Source organism: Notolepis coatsorum (genome assembly GCF_963971535.1).
Source record: "Notolepis coatsorum genome assembly, chromosome: 7".
Classification (NCBI taxonomy): Eukaryota; Metazoa; Chordata; class Actinopteri; order Aulopiformes; family Paralepididae; genus Notolepis; species Notolepis coatsorum.
In genome coordinates, this window is record NC_140171.1 from 2,569,774 (window position 1) to 2,592,927 (window position 23,154).

At 46.9% G+C, this 23,154-nt stretch overlaps 1 protein-coding gene across 2 annotated transcripts in view; it reads right to left on the bottom strand.

The window, feature by feature from the left end:
- LOC311231560 (apoptosis-associated speck-like protein containing a CARD) overlaps window positions 1-20,382 on the bottom strand; it is a 28,270-nt gene extending 7,888 nt beyond the window's left edge. Inside the window, exons 1-4 of one of the 2 annotated variants that reach the window (XM_084318183.1) lie at window positions 20,236-20,382; window positions 15,484-15,505; window positions 2,330-2,635; window positions 164-258 (exon numbers count right to left, since the gene is read on the bottom strand). In XM_084318183.1, the coding sequence (XP_084174309.1) occupies window positions 164-258; window positions 2,330-2,603 (369 nt within the window). In that variant the 5' untranslated portion in view covers window positions 2,604-2,635; window positions 15,484-15,505; window positions 20,236-20,382. Of the gene's footprint in view, window positions 1-163; window positions 259-2,329; window positions 2,636-15,483; window positions 15,506-20,209 lie in introns of those variants that run through there. The other variant, XR_014619885.1, reaches the window with a different exon arrangement.
- Window positions 20,383-23,154: the final 2,772 nt, after the last annotated feature.

The window sequence follows — 23,154 nt, forward strand, 5'->3', positions numbered from 1 at the left end:
TCATAAAAAAAAAAAAAAATGAAGTTACTTATTATTCTCTAACAATTTGCCAACACTACATTTGCATCAATGATTTGGCTGGTGTCCTGCTGCAGTTAACTAGTTAACTAGTGAAGTTAACCGGTCCATTAAAAGTGTTGCCAGTCATCTGATGAGCAACGACCTTTGCACCACTCTGAGCAGAGATTGAGGGAGGAGCAGGAGGACGAGGAGCAGAAGAGGAGCCGGCGTCTCCTCCTGCCACGGCTGCCTGTCCATCTGGAGGGGAAGGGACATAAATGGGGTATCAGACATGGAGAAATAGAGCCGGGTACATGAAATGACTCTTGAGGGGAAAAAGAACAGCCCTGTCTGACCTGCAGAGTCTATAGGCTAAATATCATCTAGACTGTAAGAAGTAGGGATGCACCAAGCAGCCGATTCCCATTCTGAGAACTAAACTTGAATTTCATATACGAAGACGAGCGCCACTCGCTTTGACAACAAATGACCGCATTCAGGATAACGAATGCCCCCTTTTTTTTTCTGTGTCAAAAATGTAGAGAATCAAGTGACTTTCCTTTTTATTTCTCTGACTTGTTAAAGGTGCTATAGATAACAATGAGCCACTAGATGTCCCACTACTGGAGCTCCAGCACGTCTCAACTAGAAGCACGTTTATCTGATCAGGTGCTGTAAAGGCCATATGAGTGTTTTGGTTATTATTATTATTTCAAATAGAAGGATATGATTTATGGGAATGTTATGATTTATCTGTGTAAGAGCCAAAGCTATATATATTTCGGTTATTGTATTACATGAATGTTTAATATTGATTGGATTTAGATAAAGTCATTGAACCGTCGTATTTGTCATAATAGGGCATTCTGGAACCTAGAACCTTCTAGAGCGTTGTGGTGATGTCATAATAGATCTGTCTGGAACATAAAACAGACTGGAACGTTTGTGGTGATGTCATAATAGACTTTCTAGAACATAGAACATTCTAGAACCACAGTGTGTCATAACCGAACATTCTAGAACATTTGGGTCTCTATTTATATAGCCACGATTCTCGTGTCAGTTGCATCTTCGACCAGACTGGACGGGACCGAAAGGATGGACTCAACAATGAACTGAAGCCAGAAGCCAGAAGCCAGCAAGTAGATTTACGGCTGGTACACTACGAAGGAATTTTCCTGTGTGGAGTCGGCGGTGATTTTGGAGACTGGGAAAATACAGTTTTCTTACCTTGTAGTAGTATGTGCATGAGTGACAAGAATATTTAGGAAAGTAGATTTAGGACCACTTCTGTAAAGAAAGACTTTGCAAATAAACCATTTGAATATCTTTACTATACACGGAGCTGTGGACATTGCTTTTCTTTATCAACGGACGTACTACTCACGAGTAAGTAATTTGACCAGTGGAGTGGAGCCCCGGCCCTCACAGGTGCATTCCACATGGGGAAATGGGAACTAGGGAGGGGATATATGCACGATTGCACGCAACATGTAAACAACATTCATTTTGGACCCGCCAAATTATTATTATTATTATATATTTTTTTTAAATCTTTTCCCCCCTCCTTTTTCCGATTTTTTCTCCCATCCCACTGTTAGTCGTTATGCCAATTCCCAACCCCCTTCCTGGTTGTTGCGCACCCCCCCCTTACTGTTGGTCCGAGAGGCCGGAGACTGTCACATGCTTTCCTCCGACGCATGTGCAGCCAGCCGGCAGCCAGCCTGGCAGCTCAGATTCTCACTGGGAGAGTGTAACGTGTGGAAGGTCGCACTACCTCTCTCCAGATCCTACCCTCGCTGAGCAGGCGCCCCGACCAAACTGTGGGGGTCGCTGTCCACAACGCCCAGGACCCACCCGCCAGCTTTCCCACCCCCTAATACTGCCAATTGTATTAGTGTGAACGGCCAGCCAAGCTGGTGACAGCGCCGGGAGCTGGGCTCGAACCCAGCATCTCCGGCGTTGGTGACGAACGCAATCTCCGCTACGCCACCTGACCGCCCCGCCAAATTATTTTTAATGATAAATACATAAATCAATAATTTAATTGGAGGAGGAGCAATACTTTTATTCTGCACCTTTCTAAAAGCTCTGTGGAAGTATTATTTAGAAAAGAAAAATGATTATACAAATTAATGTTATCTATAGCACCTTTAAATGTTTCTCTTGGTATACTGTATCAGGTTTTACTATTGAGGAAATTCTCCTGATACCTACTATACCTTTTAGCCTATAGTATTGGCCCTATATCCGACACCGATATCGGTGCATCCCTCATAAGAAGATAATTGTACTGCTATAATACTAAATCTATAGAGAACATTTGTACCTCTGGTCACTCTGGTTTCCTTCTTTAATTTATCTGCAGCATTGTGGTGGCCCATCTTCTTCAGAATCTCAATAGTGATAGTCACAGCACCCTCTTTGTGGTATCTGTTCACCATTGCATCCACTGTGTCGTGCCGATTCGCTCCCTCCATTAGGCCCCTGGGAATGGGTTCAAAACCCTCCAATATGTCCTCCAGAGTGAGGTGCCATTGGAACTTCTTCACGTCGTCACCAACCATACCCTCCAGTATAGCCAGGAGCCTCTGTTCGGTCATCGTAGATCACTGGCCACGGATGGGAAACCAATCTGTAATGTCAAGCCACATGTTATGGGGGAATACAGATACATGACAGCGTATATAGGTCTTGCTGTGGAAATGCGCAACATGTCATCTAACTAGTGCGAAATGAATAAATCACGTTCAAAATATAAATAACTTCTCCACCACTGTTTGTGATTCTGCCTAAATACTAGGGATGGGTACCGAATTCGGTACTTTTGAGGTACCGAACCGAAACACGTCGGTACTACCGAGTATCGATTCAAGTGAGATACAGAAAAAAATAAAAAATAATTTTTTTTTTTTACCTTTTTTCTTTTCATGTCAACGTTCACACGCACAATATATGCTTACCTAGGATTTGACTTGATTCAACAACAAAGCAGTCGGAGCAATGGCAAGCCGAAAACTGTAGAAATTGTAGTTATTTGAAGTTTGGATTTTTTTTCACGACTGAGGTAGGTAAATTAAATTTCTTGAGACTAAAGTACCGAAAAAAGGTACCGTTGGGTACCGGTATCGATTCACAGGTACCGGTACCGGTACCGTATCGGTTCAAATGTGAAAGGTACCCATCCCTACTAAATACATTTAATTTTTTAAAGCCAGGACTCGACAGTGCGTGCTTCACTAGTCGCATTTGATAACTTTTGTCTCTCTCTCTCTCTTTCTCTCCCTCTCACTCTCTGTACATCCAATTATTTGAATTTAATTTAGTGTTTGTGTGTGTGTGTGTGTGTGTGTGTGTGTGTGTGTGTGTGTGTGTGTGTGTGTCTGTGTGTGTGTACATTTACTATAGGCTATCTTTTTTACATGGATTAGGCTAATAAGTACTAATTAGCTTAACAATCCTGATTTCTTCAAAAGGAAGATATTGATTTACATAGTATATATAATCTTTTTTCAAGTCAAGAAAATACGATGAAGCTTATCTCATTCTTGGCAAGATTTCTCTCAATAAAATAAAAACACACAGTTCGAGTGTCTATTGAACTGTTTTGTTATATTATCGTATAGCTTACGCTCTGCACTCTAGTGGAACTATCCCTTTATCAATCTAATACTGAATAATTTTTCTCCACATGTACACACGCCTGGCCACACCCACATCCGCTCCTCTACATAAGCGGGGTCGTGGCCACAGCTCCTTCCCTATTTTCACCACCGTAGAAGTGACTGTATACACCACTTTGAGTTTAGTGCCGAAATAGTTGTTGGAAAGGAGCTACGTTGACATTGTATCTTTGTTTTTCTCTCTCTCGCAATTTTACAAGAAAAACTAAGAGATAATGTTTAGACCTTCGGAGGGTTTAGACGCTCGCAACGTCACCCTTCACCAGCGCTTCACCATCGCAAGCGTCCTCCGTGCGTCGTGGGGCGTCTCTGGCTCCGCGGTCGTGGCAGCCAGATATGCCTGGGCGGCGCCCGGTGGTGAGTTTGCCTCGCCGAGGGGCTGTTGAGCCTCCATCTCCTGTGAGATGGCCTGGTTCCGGCCCTGGTTCCCCCGCCAGTGGACAGTCGGCCGATAGGCCGACAGCTCCTCTGGTGGCAGGGGATTTGCGATGCAGACTCTTTGCCTCGGCTTGCTCTCGTCGTAAGGCGGCAAGCTGCAGGGGCGAACGGCCTGGCTTTGATGTTGTGTTGGAGCCGGACGAGAGTTCTCTTGCCTCGTCTCCATTTCCGATGGAGACTGAGGATTACATGGAGGGGGCGAGAGCTCTCTTGTTCGAAGCCCCGGTAGAGGCGTATCACTCTCCCCCTCGGGGAGTGGCAGGGAGTGTTGCGTCTCCTTGGGGTCCCTTGTACTCCAGGGTTAGTTAGAACCTCCGACCCCGAGACAAGATGCCCAGCTATCTGCCGCGTCGGATGGTGACGCCCGAGGCAGCCTCCCGTACGTGAGGGACGTGGAGGGAGGTACGCAAGGGAAGTTGCTTGCCTTGTTCCCCGAGCTCATGGCGGCCGCCGCAGCCGCTAATGGCGTGGCGTTGCCGCAGCCACTGCCGGCACCTGTTCCTGATGACATGATAGGTCATCTATCGCAACGTCGTCCTGTGAGAGAGACGGGCGTTGTCTGCCCATTCTTCCCAGCGATGGAGGCCGTGACACAGGGACAGGTAATCTCCCTCATTGTTGGCCTTACCCCCGCCTACGTGCCAGTCACGCGGATGGTGGGTTTGGTCCAGGGGCTAAAGGACGGGGTGCCTCGACTTGATAGCCCGATGGCATCCATACTTTCTCCCGAAATGGTGTGGGAGCCGTTAAGAAATGGGCTAGGCAGTTGGCTAACAGGTGTACATCGCCGCGACTCAGAGCTAGCGCGCTACATGTCGGGGCTGATGGCGGGCGGGTCGGTATTGGATGACCATCAACGATACCTTCACGCCTAGGCGGCTGGAGCCATCCTGCACCTAACCCAGCTGCAGGCGATAGCCGCCAGCGCCATCTTTGGCTGGAGCAGGCGCGAGTGCCGGACCAGAGGAGGATTCCGCTGCTCACGGCCCCCCTCTCCGATGCTGGGCTATTCGGGTCGGCCATGCAACAGATGACGGCAGCCTGCAGGGAGATGGAGGAGGAGCGCTCCGTGCTCCAGCCCCATTTCCCCCGACCCGATGCCACCGGTGATGTCCGGAAGAAGCAACGCCGGCAGAGGACAGCGACCGTTGCCTCCGCCACCACTGCTGGACCTTCGGCGAAGAAGGCCAGGAGTGGAGGGAGTGCCTCGTCTGCTGCAGCCAGCCGCCTCACGCCCGGAGGTAACGGTAGGGATCTTCGTGACCAGGCTCCCCAGAACCGTTCCTCCGGGCCGGCTCCCCGTGGGGGAAAGCAGCGCTCTGCACGCGGCAGGCGCCACTAGTGACTCCCCTGTTTACCCCTATCCTCTTCCCCCCCCCCCAACATATGATTTTGTTATTAAAGAAAAAAGTCCCTCCTGGTGAGGGACTGGTTTTTGTTACAAAATGTGTGTTTATTCACTATATATTGGGGATACGATGTATAACCCTCAGCTAGCTGTGGGGTTGTGTGTTTGCTTAGGGCAGGGGTAGGCAACCCTAGGCACGCGTGCCCGCATAGGCACGCGGGGGCATTTTCATTGGCACAGGGGGCAGCATAAAAAAAAAATATATATATATATATATATATTTTTTTTTACTTTGAAATATTATAGTGAAATATTTTGCACTGTTGTCGCATTTATCTTGTTGAAATCCTCCCACAGGTTCTTTTTTGTAAGTCGACTGTTTTGCACACCCCTATGACAGCTATACAGCTGTTCCCATGGTGCTCAGCTGTCAGCAGTCAGCTGGCCTCCCGCGCCCGCGCGCAGTTCCCAGGTAATCACACAGTGCTGCGGTTGCATTCTGTATGTGCTGTCTTTCATGATGGCAACCCCCGCTAAGAAAGTTAAAGCAAAGGAAATTCGGGCATTCCAGCCCTCGTGGACAGACGACTACGGGTTTGTGTGTCAGAAGGACCGTGCTGTGTGTACTTTATGTTTAGAAAATGTAGTTTGCAGAACGTCAGGTGTGAAACGCCATTTTGAGACGAAGCATCAAAAAAGTTAAGGCAGAATCGATTAAACGTGCCGTGGCCAGGTATGGAAAGCAAGCCAGCACCCTCAAAGTGGTCACGACTGCTAAAAACCACGCAACTGAAGCAAGCTATCGCATTGCTCATTGCATTGCGAAATGTGGAAAGCCATTCACTGATGGCGAGTATATCAAGGAGGCTTTTCTCTGTAGCTCAGATGTTTTGTTTGAAGGCTTGCCAAACAAAGAGACAATCAAATCAACGATAAAAGATATCCCCATGTCAGCTCGAAGTGTCGAGCGACGCATCAACGAAATGTCAGAGAACAGCAAACAGCTGGATTAAAAGATGCTCCGGTGTGCATCTTAAAGTGACCAACTACAGCCCCCAGATAACGGAGCTCAGTAAAGCAAAACTGTTTGTCTGCATTGCACCCCCGCCCCAACTCAGATTTAGGGTTGATACAACCATCATAATAATATTGTTAATAATAACAATAACAATAATGATGTAATAATGTAAAAATTATCATTAAAAATACCTGATTATGAGAAAAAATTACGATGCATGGAATATTGTTGATATGGCACAGGCACACTTACTTTACTTTACTTACTTAGGCCTTTTTATTCCTTTCGGAACATGGCCATTGATGAAAAGTTTCCACCCCCGTCTGTCTTGCGCCATCCTCTCCAGCTGTTTCCACGTCAGCCCCCTTGTCTTGAGTTCCTGCTCAGTGTCTCTTCTCCAGGTGTTTTTGGGTCTTCCTCTGCCTCGCTTGCCTTGTGGGTTCCAGGTTAATGCCTGTTTGGTTATTGCGGTTTTGTGTCTTCGAAGTGTGTGCCCAATCCAGCTCCATTTTCTCCTGGTCAGCTGGACCTCCACTGATTCTTGCTTGGTGCATTCCCACAGCTTGATGTTGGTGATTGTGTTTGGCCAGAAGATCCTGAGGATACGTCTCAGACAATGGTTGATGAAGGTCTGCAGTTTATTGTTGATGTTAGTGGTGGTTTTCCAGGTTTCAGAGCCATATAGCAGAATGGATTTGACATTGGAGTTGAAGATTTTGAGCTTGGTGTTGAGTTTGATGTTTCGGGTTTTCCCAGATCTTGTTTAACATGTTGAATGTTGCTCTTGCTTTTCCTATTCTTGCCCTTACGTCTTCCTCAGTCCCGCCATCAACAGCTATAACACTACCCAAGTATGTGAATTTGTCAACCTCTTCCAGTGTCTGGCCCCCGATGGTTATGGGGTTTGTGCTTTTATTATTGACTCTGATTACTTGAGTTTTTTGTCCATTTATTTTGAGCCCAAGTCCAGCTGCAGTTGTTTCTAGCAGCTGGGTTTTGTCTTGCATCTGTTGATGGTTGTGTGAGAGTAGTGCAATGTCATCCGCAAAGTCCAGGTCTTCGAGGTGCTCCGTTAGACTCCACTGGATGCCAGTCTTTTTATTGGTTGTGGTTTGCCTCATGATCCAGTCGATGCATAGGAGGAAAAGGAAGGGGGAAAGTAGGCACCCCTGTTTCACGCCGGTGAGCACTTTGAAGTGTTCTTGTGCACATCCGTTATGTAACACTTGGCATTTCATGTCCTGATACATGTTCTTGATTATGCTGATGTATTTTTTAGGGATTCCATAGTGTGCCATGAGTTTCCAAAGCAGCTCGCGGTCTACACTATCGAATGCCTTTTCAAAATCTATGAAATTGACATAGACAGGTGCGTGCCATTCTATGGATTGCTCGATGATGATCCTGAGGGTGGCAATTTGGTCAGTGCACGATCTACCGTTCCTGAAACCGGCTTGGTTTTCTCTCAGTTCATCATCGACCCCTTTTCGCAGTCTGTCCAAGATAATGCGGTTGAAAACTTTGCCTGGTGTTGAGAGCAACATAATCCCACGATAGTTGTTGCAGTTCTTAAGGTCTCCTTTCTTGGGTATAATAGCAATGAGCCCGTCCTTCCAGTCTGTTGGTACATTTCCTTCTTTCTCCCAGATCCTTTTGATCAGCTGGTGTAGCATGGTGGCTGAGGTTTCAACGTCTGCCTTTAAAGCAGGGCTGTACGTTAACTTTTTTTGCACATAGCACTGGTGCTACAGAGGTTGATAGTTTTGTAGCACAGGCCAAAATCTTGTAGCACAAGTATAAAACGTGTTATATTTGTAACAGTCACAAATGTGCCTATTGTATTTGTGTTATTTAGTTGCAGTGCCATGTTTGGCTGTCATTTAGTATATCGCCATGTGTTATTATTACTATGATACTCTCATATGCTATTTTCAATTAATATCATAAACAACATAAGGAATATTAGCATAATTTTGAGTGGACTGAAGGAATGAGTCAGCGTTAATAGTTTTAAATGCAAATAATTTATTGAAACATAGAAGTGGGGTCGGTTGGGACACACACACACACACACACAATGGGGGACCCTGATGTAAACAAGACAAACGTCTTTCTCTGGTCTGCATCCCCTTAACAATTGTGTGTATTGAGCCGTACTGTACCCATTCTGCAATCTGTTAAATAAAGTTTTCATTCATTCATTCACACACACTGTTTCAACTCACCACCCCCGCATCATATTGTAGTCTAGTCTGTCTTCAAACTTCCACTCCTCTCGAAACTTGTTTATATTTGAATATCATCATTATCTGTCCATCCTCAGTTTACTATAATATACTCCTGTCCTGAGTCCTGTCTAGTGACTTCATCGTCTTTCCAAACGCACGCACGAACACACACACACAGGGAAGGGGAGAGAGTGCCCCCCCATTTCCCTTTCCACACTGTGTCTGCTGGCTCTGCGCCTCTGATCAGGATTAGCTTGTTAGCTTGCTAACGTTGTAGTGATTGTAATGGTACATAAACGTTAATTTCGGGCGATGTGCGCATAAAGGAATGGCGACGGTGCAAAACATGTAGATGCATTTGACCCGTTGCGAGAAAGAAAAAACACCACGGACTTATTTCGGGACGTGTAGGCGCACTGCTGTGTTAACGCAGCAGTGCGCACCAACCGACCAACGCGCTGCTCCTTGCAGAAGCACGGATAGGGCGGATACGACTCGTTGAGTTGTCACAAGAGTTTTTTCAAAATAAGAGTATCATATGCACCTGAACGTTGCTAGCTTTCGGAGCCTAGCTGGAGCTGCGCGTGGGCAGAAATGAGACCCGCTACAGGATTTTCAAAATAAGAGTATCTATATGAACCGAATCCCTATCGCACCAGTGCTACTGAAGTAAATCCATCCATCGCACAGACAGCTGTTGCTGTAGCACGTGCGATATATATGTCGCACTGTACACCCCTGCTTTAAAGCTTCTGCTGGAATGTCATCTGGCCCTGCTGCCTTGTCACGTCGCAATGCATTGATAGCCTTTTTCACCTCATATCTTGTTGGGGGGGCACAGTTGATCTCCAGCATGTGTGCAGCTGGCGGAATCTCCACCTCTTGGACAGGGGGCTCTCTGTTGAGGAGCTCCCTAAAGTGCTCAGTCCACCTTTGGTGTTGTTCTTCCTTGGTGGTGAGCAGTCGTCCTTGTTTGTCACGGATTTGTGTGTTTGTCTGTCTAAACCTCCCGGTTAATTTTTTGGTGGCACACTAGTTACAACTATATTTCAAACTGGCACTTCATGTCAAAAAGGTTGCTGACCCCTGGCTTAGGGAGTAGGACAGTTTTCTTGAAAATTCTGTTCTGGTCGCTATACATGTGTGCTTAGCAAGGCCTGTGGCTAGCACTCGGTCGAAAGACTTGTCTTGCCTCATCATGAAGAAGACGGCGTTCTTCTTGCAGTAGTAAGAGTGAACTTTACCTTTTTTATCTGAGGGGGTTGTGTGTATTCTGTTACGTTTGGGAAACATGGCATTGAGTCCACAACTAGGTTAGAGTGTTAGCCTACAGAAGTAATCACATATGTAGCTTGTACCGAGGTCTTTGACCCTCTCTTTAAACGTCTGTTGTTTCTCTTTACTTGGTGAAGTATGAAAACACGGGTGACGTTTTCGCACATGAGCCTAAAGCCTTGTATAAAAACCCGTTTTTTCACAAACGAGTTTATCGTCTGTGGCTGGCGTGCAATGGTTGAGCTTATCCCAGAGGATATACGCTTTTTCATGTAGCATGCTAGATAACTGGTATCATGCGCTCATCGTATCCGGGGTATGGGGTCATGAGGGGGTGAACTGATAAACCCCTCCCCCCCTTTTTACTGATTGGCCAGGGGGTTGGACCTCCTGTTCTTCGGTTTTCCTGTCACGCTGTCGGGTCAGCGAGTCACAGGGTGGGGAGAGGGGGGGGGAGGGAGTTCCCTGGTCCCACGCCATATTTGGGCAGGTGGGTCACGGAATTTCCCCGGCCATAGAATACGTCACTGGGCGCGTTTCTATTGGTCATGAGACTTCCGTGAGTTCTTTTCAGGTTCCATGTTGTGGACCACTGTCATTGTCAAGATTGAGTTATGCGGTGCGTTGAAAACTGTTGTTTTCTGCTCTGCTCTCTATTGCATATGTGTTGAGCTTTTGGTCACGTGGCTCAATGTTTACATATATCTTTTCAATTGTACTCACGTGGGAGGTCTCTCTGGGGGTTCCCGGTCTCCTCTCTTTTATACAGAGCAGTGTTGACAGGGTTTTTTCCCTCAGACGTGTCATATGGGACCCATATCTGTGTCTTTTGGCCAGCTTCCTGCCGCTCGTCCCAGGCGGCGTTGGAGGGAACGTTATCTGGTTTCTTGTTAGAATTACCATTGATAGGGCGGTTAGGTGCCGTAGCGGAGATTGCGTTCGTCACCAACCCCGGAGCTGTGAGCTGGATTCGCCTGTTCGAAACGCAGTTTTTATAATGAGCAACCAAGGCGTGCCAGCCCATGCGTGGTTCCACACTGTAAGCACCCAGGGCCAGCGCCATGTACACGTCGAGACCCAAAACACATCAATGGTAATTTTTTTTTTTTTGTATTGATCTTTTTCCCCCTCCATTTTCCTCCGCTTTTTTCCCATCCCAATGTTAGTCGTATGCCAATTCCCAACCCCTTCCTGGTCGCTGCGCACTTACCCCCCACAGTCAGATCATCTGGGAGAGTGGAGGCTATCACGTGCTTCCTCCGACACACGTCCAGCCAATCAACCGCTTCTTTTCACCTGGCAGCGCGGATCCTCCCTGAGAGGGCGTAGCGTGTGGAAGGATCACACTATCCCACTCAGGTCCTATCCACGCTTAGCAGGCGCCCCGACCGAACTGTAGGAGTCGCTGTTTACAACGACCCGGACCCACCCCGCCAGCTTCTCCCACCCTCTAATACAGCCAATTGTATTAGTGTGAACGGCCAGCCAAGCTGGTGACAACCCCGGAGCTGTGAGCTGGATTCGAACAGGCGAATCCAGCTCACAGCTCCGGGGTTGGTGATGAACGCAATCTCCGCTACACCACCTAACCGCCGACAGCCGCCTCCTGTTAAACTAAACATAGGGGGGTGGTTGATTCCCCGGTGTGTTGGTAGCAGAGTCGACTCTCGGGTTTAGGCCGGGCTTGACCCTGTCTGCCTGCGAGTGTGCCCCCGCACTTTTCATGACGTCTGCCAATCGTGTCAGCCTTCTCTTGGACCTCGACCTCTCTAGGGGGTCGGGTTTTGTGGAGGCTGTGACATGGTGCACAGCATACCGAACGCCCCTTCCGCCGGGGTACTGTTTCACAGTAGACCCCTTAGGCGCCTGTCTAGTCCGCAGTGCTCCGGGCGCAGGTCAAGTTATGCTCTTGGCCTGTTGCCGGGATTGAGGGATCAACCTCTTGGGGGTTGTCTCCCCAGTGCGCCGACTGGCCCCACAGTGTTGTGGGGGTGTAGCCTCTGTGGAGTGCTTCAGGGCGGCGTGCTGTAGGGGGGAAGGGCCTGCTCTTGGATTGGGCCCTGTCCGATACACTGGCGATGTGGGGGGTGGTGTCACTACTAGTGACCGTCTGGTGGGGTCTCGATGCTACAGCATCGTTGGCCTCACCAGGCCCCCTTTCCGGGGGGTCCTGGCCCTCAGGCTGTTCCTGGGGCTGGGTCCTCCTCCGCGCTCCGCTGCTATGGCCTTGCCACAGGGTTGGGTTCTTGACCTTTGACCCCGTGATGTTAGGGGCTGTAACAGGTTTTTTTCCCTTCCCGTTCGTTCCCTAGTGGCATGTGGGATGCGCGCCTGAGTGGTCGCGGGTCCTTCTGTGTGAAGGTAAGTCCCACGATCTGCTCACCCTGTGCGTTGAGGTGCTAACCCCTCTTCACACAGTCGGATCCGACTCCCTCCCGTCCCCCTCTAGGGGGGTCCGGGGGCTGGGGTCCTCCCCAGTTCTGATGGTTGTGGGGGGCCTCAGTGGGTACATTTGTCGAGCTTCCGCTCTGCTCAACTCCTGTGTTCCACTAGAGTGCAGAGCGTAAGCTATACGATAATATAACATACGGTTATCCTATAACCATAGTTATATGAGTATAGCGAGCGCTCTGCACTGACTCACTGAGGACCCTGTGGTCTTCGCCTTCTGTGGTGAAAGACTTGGGAAGGAGCTGTTAGTATGGCTGGCCACGACCCCGAGGCGAAGAGTCTGCGTCGCAAATCCCCTGCCACCAGAGGAGCTGTCGGCCTGTCGGCCGACTGTCCACTGGCGGGGGAACCAGGGCCGGAACCAGGCCATCTCACAGGAGATGGAGGCTCAAAAGCCCCTCGGCGAGGCAAACTCACCACCGGGCGCCGCCCAGGCATATCTGGCTGCCACGACCGCGGAGCCAGAGACGCCCCACGACACACGTAGGACGCGGCGATGGTGAAGCGCTGGTGAAGGGTGACGTTGCGAGCGTCTAAACCCTCCGAAGGTCTAAACATTATCTCTTTAGTTTTTCTCGTAAAATTGCGAGAGAGAGAAAAACAAAGATACAATGTCAACGTAGCTCCTTTCCAACAACTATTTCGGCACTAAACTCAAAGTGGTGTATACAGTCACTTCTACGGTGGTGAAAATAGGGAAGGAGCTGTTAGTATGGCCACGACCCCGCTTATGTAGAGGAGCGGATGTGGGTGTGGCCAGGCGGATGGGTGTGTACATGTGTAGAAAGATTATTCAGTATTAGATTGATAAAGGGATAGTTCCACTAGAGTGCAGAGCGCTCGCTATACTCATATAACTATAGTTATAGGATAACCGTATGTTATATATGTTATTATTCGAACAAAGGGATTACACATTTCATAATTTTTTCCCCTCAATTTTTGGTTATTGTTACTGAATGTTATTGTTAAGTGGTCGCACAATTTGAAAGCTAATGATATTGATGTTATTTCAATCAATTTAAACTTGGTCCATTTCATGACTATTTTGTTGGGGCGAGGGGGGGCCCAAAACATTTTGATCCTCCAAAGGGGGGCCTGACAGAACAGGTTTGAGAACCACTGTCTTAGAGAGAGACCAATGATCTAACCCCCCTGACTGAGCACAACATTTATAGGAAACAGGCACTGGAGGAGATCAGAATGTCGCATCAACATTCTGATTTCCTCCAGTGCCTGTTTCCTATTAATCTAATTTCCTAATTTATGCAAATGACATGTCGTCAGCTTGTGACTGCAACTTGTTCCTGTTTGCGGACGACTCAGCCCTGCTGGTCTCTGACAAGAACAAGTTACAGGTTGAAAAAACCCTCAGCTCAGAACTAGGCAAAATCTGCATATGGCTCGCCGACAACAAACTATCATTACACATGGGCAAAACAGAGTCCATTCTCTTCGGTTCAAATAACAAACTCAACAAGACCGACGGCTTCTCAGTTACAGTGGGTGACAATATTGTCACAAGGAAAGATGAAATTACCTACCTGGGTTCCATCCTAGAGGCTAATCTTTCCTGTGACAAAATGGCAACCAATGTAATAAAAAAAGTCAACCAACAAACTCGATTCTTGTACCGGATCTCCTCTCTGGTAAACAAGAATACCCTGAAGACTCTGGCAGGAGCACTCATTCAAGGGTACTACGACTATGCTTGCACCTCATGGTACCAAAGCACCTCAAAGGCGCTAAAAACAAAATTACAAACATCTCAAAACAAACTGGTCAGACTACTGCTTGACCTGACTCCTAGAACCCACCTCACCCCTGCCCACTTTGACAACCTAGGATGGCTTAGATTAGACGACAGAGTACAGCAACTTGCAATGGGCCTGGTGTACAAGATACACTACACGACCAAGGTACCCATGTACATGTCAAAATACTTCCCAAAGGTCAGTGAATACCACGATCACAACACCAGAGGGAGCTCCACAAATCATGTTAAACCCAGATTCGGCTCAAACAAGGGACTAAACACGTTTAGCAATTATGCCACATCAATGTGGAACGCCCTACCCACAGCTGTAAAGGAATGTGAATCACTGCCCACTTTCAAAACCACTCTCAAAGAACACCTATGGGAGACTGCAATTCTAAACTGGCCCCTGTAAATGTCCTAACCCAACCCCCTCCAATGTACAGTAAATGACCAAGTATTGTTTTGTAAATATTCCAATGTACAGTTTTGCTTGTACAGTTGTACAGTGTTCCCCACCCACCCCTCCTACCCAACCCCCCCCCCCCCCCCCCAACCACCTCCAATGTACAGCCCCCCCCCCCCCCCCCACCTACCCAACCTCCTCCAATGTACTGTTTGTGCGTCAAATGTGTATATACTCTCTTTTCTGGACTCTTTTTGTATCACAAACAGTACTGTATTTGCAAATCTGGTATGTCATAAATGTATAGATGTAGCAGTACTGTCTATCTGTATGTCATGTATGTCATATATGTCCTGATGAATTAAAAATGGGGGACCCTGATGTAAACAAGACGAAAGTCTTTCTCTGGTCTGCAACCCCTTAACAATTGTGTGTATTGAGCTGTACTGTATTGTACCCAGCCATTCTGCAATCTGTTAATAAAGTTTTCAATCAATCAATCAACAGCCTGGTGTAAGAATGGTTATTACACAGATATATGGTTGAATACAAAATATAGGCTGGCCAAGGAAATGGGTAGATCAGTGTACTGTTAGTAGTACCTATAGGCTAGACAGGTCAGGCAACACAGAACTCATAAAGAGTCATAATAACATTTAAAATGCGCATAAGGCTAGATCTAAGCTTGTTTTAGAACAAAACACACTATGAAAATCCTTGACAAATACAATATGGCTACACAACAATTAAAAAAAGCCTCCAATCACGGGCTCTCCAACGCGCTCTCTTACGCGCGCTGCGTAAAGTATTATTATAGTGCATCCATTACCACAATAGAGCACTACTAATATTAGAGCAGTTTGAGGGGAAATATACTTACTTGTTAAAAGTACACGACGCTACTACTACAATCTCCAGATGATGACGCAGACGCACAACTGCAGCGAGTAGATGTTAGTTTCGATTTAAAGTTTCCGGAAACTTCTTGACAGAAATGGAGAAGTATGCAACTGCAGAGACGCAGAGCGGCGCTCTCAGGACCGGCGGTCTGACGGCTCGGGCACATTGAACGCGCATGAATTTCACGCACGGGTTCCTAGCGGGATCGCGCGCCTGGCCAGACAGCAGTGTGCTAGGGAGAGTCCGACTTCTCAGCGCGCTGCAGCGCGGAGACCTGATAGAACCAGCAGCAGCACGAGCTCTCTCTCTCCCTCCCTCTCCCTCCTCCCTCTCTCTCTCTCTCTCTCTCTCTCTCTCTCTCTCTCTCTCTCCCTCTCTCTCCCTTCTCCTCTCTCTCTCTCTCTCTCTCTCTCTCTCTCTCTCTCTCTCTCTCTCTCTCTCTCTCTCTCTCTCTCTCTCTCTCTCTCTCTTTCTCTCTCTCTCTCTCTCTCCCCCCTCTCTCTCTCTCTCTCCTCCTCTCCCTCTCTCTCTGAGATGCTTCCAGCTGCAGCACGTCAGACCGCAGCGCTTACAAGCCCCGCGCTTACAAGCCCCGCACATAGCGACCCCTCGCTTCCATTGGCTGATTTTGGTCACGTGATTTGGGTCCCACCCAATGGCTGAGGTCCCCCGCGCTTAGATACCCCTCGCTTCCATTGGCTGATTTGGGTCACGTGATTTGGGGACCCAATGGCTGAGGTCCTCCGGCCGCTCGCTTCCATTGGCTGATTTGGGTCACGTGATTTGTGCAACCAAAACATTACGTGAAACTAAGTGAAGAAGAACACTAACAGATATAAAGTTTATAAACAAAATGGGCGCATCTTTCAACACCCCTGCGGCGGCGTGTCCTTTGTGTAAGTCTACATATCGCGACCCGATCACATTGAAGTGCGACCATCGGTTCTGCAAGCGCTGTATTGGAGACTTGTGGAGTGACTCCACGACCGGACCGTATTATTGTCCCGAGTGGCAGTGCCACACAGAGTATAAGACGCTTCCCTTTGAGCCAATAGTAACACGGCCGTCCGCATCTGGATCCCTCGCCCTCGCCCCTTGCTGCACCGCAGGTAAGTCAGAGCTTCAATTGGTCATTCAAAACTAAATTAAAAGATAAACATGTTTACCACATGCCCCCCCCAACATCCTCCAATGTACAGTTTCCCCATCCAACCTACCCAACCTCCTCCAATGTACAGTTTCTTCCCCCTCAAATGTATACTCTCTTTTTTAGACCCTTTTTGTATCACAAACAGTACTGTATTTGTAGATCTGGTATGTCATAAATGTATAGATGTAGCGGTACTGTCTATCTGTATGTCATATGATGAATTGAAAATGGGGGACCCTGATGTGAATGAATGAATGAATGAAAACTTTATTTAACAGATTGCAGAATGGGTACAATACAGTACGGCTCAATACATACAATTGTTAAGGGGATGCAGACCTGAGAAAGACGTTTGTCCTGTTTCCATCAGGGTCCCCCATTTTCAATTCATATAGACATTTATGACATACACAACATACATGACATTTATGGCATAGGGACATATAGGTATTTAGTACTGATACATTTGTGACATAAGCGGTATTCAAATATACAGTACTGTTACCCCTAGATCCTGACAGAGTATATACATATGATGGGGAGGGGACTGTACATTAGGAGGGGGTGGGTGGGTGGGAGGGAAATATACATACGGCGGGGAGGGAATATATACATGCGGTGGGGAGGAGACTGTCTATTAGGAGGTGGTGGGGGTTTTGGGCATTTACGGTGGCCAGTTTCGAATTGCAGCCTCCCGTAGGTGCTCTTTAAGAGCGGTTTTGAATGTGGGCAGGGATTCACTTTCCTTTACAGCTTTGGGTAGGGCGTTCCACATTGTTGTGGCATAATTGCGAAACGTGTTTAGTCCCTTGTTTGAGCCGAATCTGGGTTTAACATGATTTGTTGAGCTTCCTCTGGTGTAGTGGTTGTGGTATTCACTGACCTTTGGGAAGTATTTTGACATGTACATGGGCACCCCGGTCGTATAGTGTATCTTGTAGACCAGGCCCATTGCAAGTTGCTGTACTCTGTCGTCTACTCTAAGCCATCCTAGGTTGTCAAAGTGGGCAGGGGTGAGGTGGGTTCTGGGGTTCAGGTCAAGTAGTAGTCTGACCAGTTTGTTTTGTGATGTTTGTAATTTTGTTTTAAGCGCCTTTGAGGTGCTTTGGTACCATGAGGTGCACGCATATTCATAGTACCCTTGAATGAGTGCTCCTGCCAGAGTCTTCAGGGTATTCTTGTTTACCAGAGAGGAGATCCGGTACAAGAATCTAGTTCGTTGGTTGACTTTTTTTATTACATTGGATGCCATTTTGTCACAGGAAAGATTTTCCTCTAGGATGGAACCCAGGTAGCTAATTTCGTCTTTCCTTGTGACAATATTGTCACCCACTGTAACTGAGAAGCCGTCGGTCTTGCTGAGTTTGTTATTTGAACCGAAGAGAATGGACTCTGTTTTGCCCATGTGTAATGATAGTTTGTTATCAGCGAGCCATATGCATATTTGTAAACAAGACGAAAGTCTTTCTCTGGTCTGCATCCCCTTAACAATTGTGTATTGAGCTGTACTGTACTGTACCCATTGATTGATTGATTGATTGATTGAAACGTTTATTAACAGATTGCAGAATGGGTACTGTGGAATAATATAATGATTCATTCCCCAACTATCTCATTTAGACATTCCCCTCCCCCTTCTCCCCAATCCTGTGCCCCCCCCCCCTCTCCCCAATCCTGTATCCCCCCCCTGTGAACTATATGACTCTAAGACTCCTCCCAACAACATTCCAGTTCACAGGGGGGGGGGTACAGGATTGGGGAGAGGGGGAGGGGTCACAGGATTTGGGAGAAGGGGGAGGGGACTGTCTAAATGAGATAGTTGAACTCTTCGGTTCAAATAACAAACTCAACAAGACCGACGGCTTCTCAGTTACAGTGGGTGACAATATTGTCACAAGGAAAGATGAAATTACCTACCTGGGTTCCATCCTAGAGGCTAATCTTTCCTGTGACAAAATGGCAACCAATGTAATAAAAAAAGTCAACCAACAAACTCGATTCTTGTACCGGATCTCCTCTCTGGTAAACAAGAATACCCTGAAGACTCTGGCAGGAGCACTCATTCAAGGGTACTACGACTATGCTTGCACCTCATGGTACCAAAGCACCTCAAAGGCGCTAAAAACAAAATTACAAACATCTCAGAACAAACTGGTCAGACTACTGCTTGACCTGACTCCTAGAACCCACCTCACCCCTGCCCACTTTGACAACCTAGGATGGCTTAGAGTAGACGACAGAGTACAGCAACTTGCAATGGGCCTGGTGTACAAGATACACTACACGACCAAGGTACCCATGTACATGTCAAAATACTTCCCAAAGGTCAGTGAATACCACGATCACAACACCAGAGGGAGCTCCACAAATCATGTTAAACCCAGATTCGGCTCAAACAAGGGACTAAACACGTTTAGCAATTATGCCACATCAATGTGGAACGCCCTACCCACAGCTGTAAAGGAATGTGAATCACTGCCCACTTTCAAAACCACTCTCAAAGAACACCTATGGGAGACTGCAATTCTAAACTGGCCCCTGTAAATGTCCTAACCCAACCCCCTCCAATGTACAGTAAATGACCAAGTATGGTTTTGTAAATATTCCAATGTACAGTGTTCCCCACCCACCCCTCCTACCCAACCCCCCCCCCCCCCCCCAACCACCTCCAATGTACAGCCCCCCCCCCCCCCCCCACCTACCCAACCTCAACCTCCTCCAATGTACTGTTTGTACGTCAAATGTGTATATACTCTCTTTTCTGGACTCTTTTTGTATCACAAACAGTACTGTATTTGCAAATCTGGTATGTCATAAATGTATAGATGTAGCAGTACTGTCTATCTGTATGTCATGTATGTCATATATGTCCTGATGAATTAAAAATGGGGGACCCTGATGTAAACAAGACGAAAGTCTTTCTCTGGTCTGCAACCCCTTAACAATTGTGTGTATTGAGCTGTACTGTATTGTACCCAGCCATTCTGCAATCTGTTAATAAAGTTTTCAATCAATCAATCAACAGCCTGGTGTAAGATGGTTATTACGCAGATATATGGTTGAATACAAAATATAGGCTGGCCAAGGAAATGGGTAGATCAGTGTACTGTTAGTAGTACCTATAGGCTAGACAGGTCAGGCAACACAGAACTCATAAATTATTATAAATATTATTATGAGTCATAATAACATTTAAAATGCGCATAAGGCTAGATCTAAGCTTGTTTTAGAACAAAACACACTATGAAAATCCTTGAAAAATACAATATGGCTACACAACAATAAAAAAAAGTCTCCAATCAAGGGCTCTCCAACGCGCTCTCTTACGCGCGCTGCGTAAAGTGCCTATTATAGTGCCGCCATTACCACATGGGGGACCCTGATGGAAACAAGACAAACGTCTTTCTCTGGTCTGCATCCCCTTAACAATTGTATGTATTGAGCCGTACTGTATTGTACCCATTCTGCAATCTGTTAAATAAAGTTTTCATTCATTCATTCATTCACAATAAAGCACTACTAATATTAGAGCAGTTTGAGGGGAAAATATACTTACTTGTTAAAAGTACACGACGCTACTACCACAATCTCCAGAGGATGACGCAGACGCACAACTGCAGCGAGTAGATGTTAGTTTCGATTTAAAGTTTCCGGGAAACTTCTTGACTGAAATGCAGAGAGACTCTGTGCGCAATCTGCGCGTGCGGAGGTTGGGAGTAGGTGCGTAAAAGTGCCGATGGACTGGTCTCTCCGCCTTCAGGGGACTAATAGGCGTGACTGAATTCCACACGTTTGGTCGAAAACTCCACCCACTGCTTCCTCATCGGACTTCTCTCTGTGTCCTGGTGTGTGTGTGTGTGTGACTGACAAACTGAATGCGCTAATAAGACTTACAACAACAAATACAAACAACACAATACAACAAATAGCCTATATGACACGAATCGGAATTGAGTTTGGTGTGAAAAGAACAACTTAACCGTTGTACCGTCTTTTACTAGTACTCTGCTATAGTGATCTCCCTTGCCTATATTACTAACTATATGCTAATTATGTCTAAACTACTATGCACTCAAGACTGTAGCACCCAAGTTCGAAGAACAATTTTACTGTTAATTTTACTCTGAAAGTCCAGAGTTGCACCCGAATTCCTGCTGACTTGTACACAACTTGTAAGTCGCTTTGGATAAAAGAGTCAAGCTAAATTACTAAAATGTAAATGCTATGTAAAATGTAAATGCCCCCCCCCACCCACCCACCCAACCACCTCCAATGTACAGTCCCCACCCACCCCTCCTACCCAACCCCCCCCCCCCCCCCACTCCTACCCCCCCCCCCACTCCTACCCAACCCCCCCCCCCCCCCCCCTGATACCGATATCAACCGATATCAACCGATATATGCAGGGTCCCCCCCCCCCCCCCAACCACTTCCAATGTACAGTCCCCCCCCCACCCCCACCTACCCAATCCAATGTACAGTTTCTACGCCTAATGTATATACTCTTTTCTTTCTGGACTCTTTTTGTATCACAAACAGTACTGTAATTGCAAATCTGGTATGTCATAAATGTATAGATGTAGCAGTACTGTCTATCTGTATGTCATGTATGTCATATATGTTACGATGAATTGAAAATGGGGACCCTGATGTAAACAAGACGAAAGTCTTTCTCTGGTCTGCATCCCCTTAACAATTGTATGTATTGAGCTGTACTGTACTGTACCCATTCTGCAATCTGTTAATAAAGTTTTCATTCATTCATTCATTCAGATGTTAGTTTCGATTTAAAGTTTCCGGAAAACTTCTTGACAGAAATGGAGAAGTATGCAACTGCAGAGCCGCAGAGCGGCGCTCTCAGGACCGGCGGTCTGACGGCTCGGGCACATTGAACGCACACTGTACACTGTACATTGGAATACTGACAAAGCCATACTTGGTAATTTACTGTACAACTGGGTTAGGACATTTGTAGGGGCCAGTTTCGAATTGCAGTGTTTTTGAAAGTGGGTAGTGATTCACATTCCTTTACAGCTTTGGGTAGGGCGTTCCACATTGATGTGGCATAATTACGAAACGTGTTTAGTCCCTTGTTTGAGCCGAATCTGGGTTTAACATGATTTGTGGAGCTCCCTCTGGTGTTGTGATCGTGGTATTCACTGACCTTTGGGAAGTATTTTGACATGTACATGGGTACCTTGGTCGTGTAGTGTATCTTGTAGACCACCCAATGGCTGAATTGGGTCACGAGACCGCCGCCATCTTAGCGCCAAATGAATATAAATATAGGATTGATTGATTGAAAACTTTATTTAACAGGTTGCAGAATGGGTACAGTACAGTCAAGATATTGTGTGAGCAAAAGTATAGTTAATTTACTCATACAGCTCACAGTGCGACGAAGTGCAATACTCCAATTCAGCCATTGGGTGGGAGGCGCTGCTGAGCGGTCGCTAGACCGCCGGTCTGCGTCTATTTTTTTACCAACGGATTTCCAGTTCCGCGTTAGCGTTCTGCGATCTGATTGGCCACTGACGTTTCTGGTGCGATCTGATTGGACACTGACGTTTCTGGTCATGTGACATGTGCGCCCAATCGCGTGACGCCTGTGTCTTTGCCCATTTCCGCCTCGAACGGCATGCAAACTACCTAACGCCTAGTTTATCACTGGTTAAGCTTAGGCGACTCTTTCGAAGTTGGTTAAGGTTAGAGTTTGGAATCAGGGCTGGTGTTCTATCGCCCTGCTCCAAGACAAACTCTAACCTTAACCAACTTCGAAAGAGTGCCTAAGCTTAACCGGTGAAAGAAACAGGCGTCACACGATTGGCCGCACATGTCACACGACCAGAAACGTCAGTGGCCAATCAGATCGCAGAATGCGCACGCGGAACTGGAAATCCGTTGGTAAAAGTATTGACGCCGCCGGTCTTCGCTCTGAGGCTCTGCAGTTGCATACTATTGGAGAAATGTGGAAGATTGACAATCCAGAGAGACTCTGTGCGCAATCTGCGCGTGCCGATGGACTGGTCTCTCCGCATTCAGGACACTTATAGAAATTAATATGTGCCATAATAACTGGTGTTATTTGTCTAATAGCCTTCAAAAATATACCACAGTATACAAGTCTATTGGATCATGTGCAGCAGCACCCTCACAGCCGTAGATACAAACAACCACTTAATGCTAAGGCTCTCATGATGTCTCATCCACATTCATTCATTTTCTCCCCTCTCTCTCTCCCATGAGCTCAATGTAACGCAGTGGTCTATCCTCCCACAAACAGCTCATCGAACTGTAATTAATACAACACAATTAAGCGTTCAGCGCCCACGGTTGACATTTCACGGAGGACAAGTTCAAACTCATTTGTTCAAAATGCATTCATGGAAGACAATTTTGGGATATGCGCGAGCGAGATTATGTGCCAAATTAATGTTAGCATTGCTTTATTTGTTGTTGGTGAAATGCCCCTTCAATATTTAGGCTGCATTGATTTGGGCT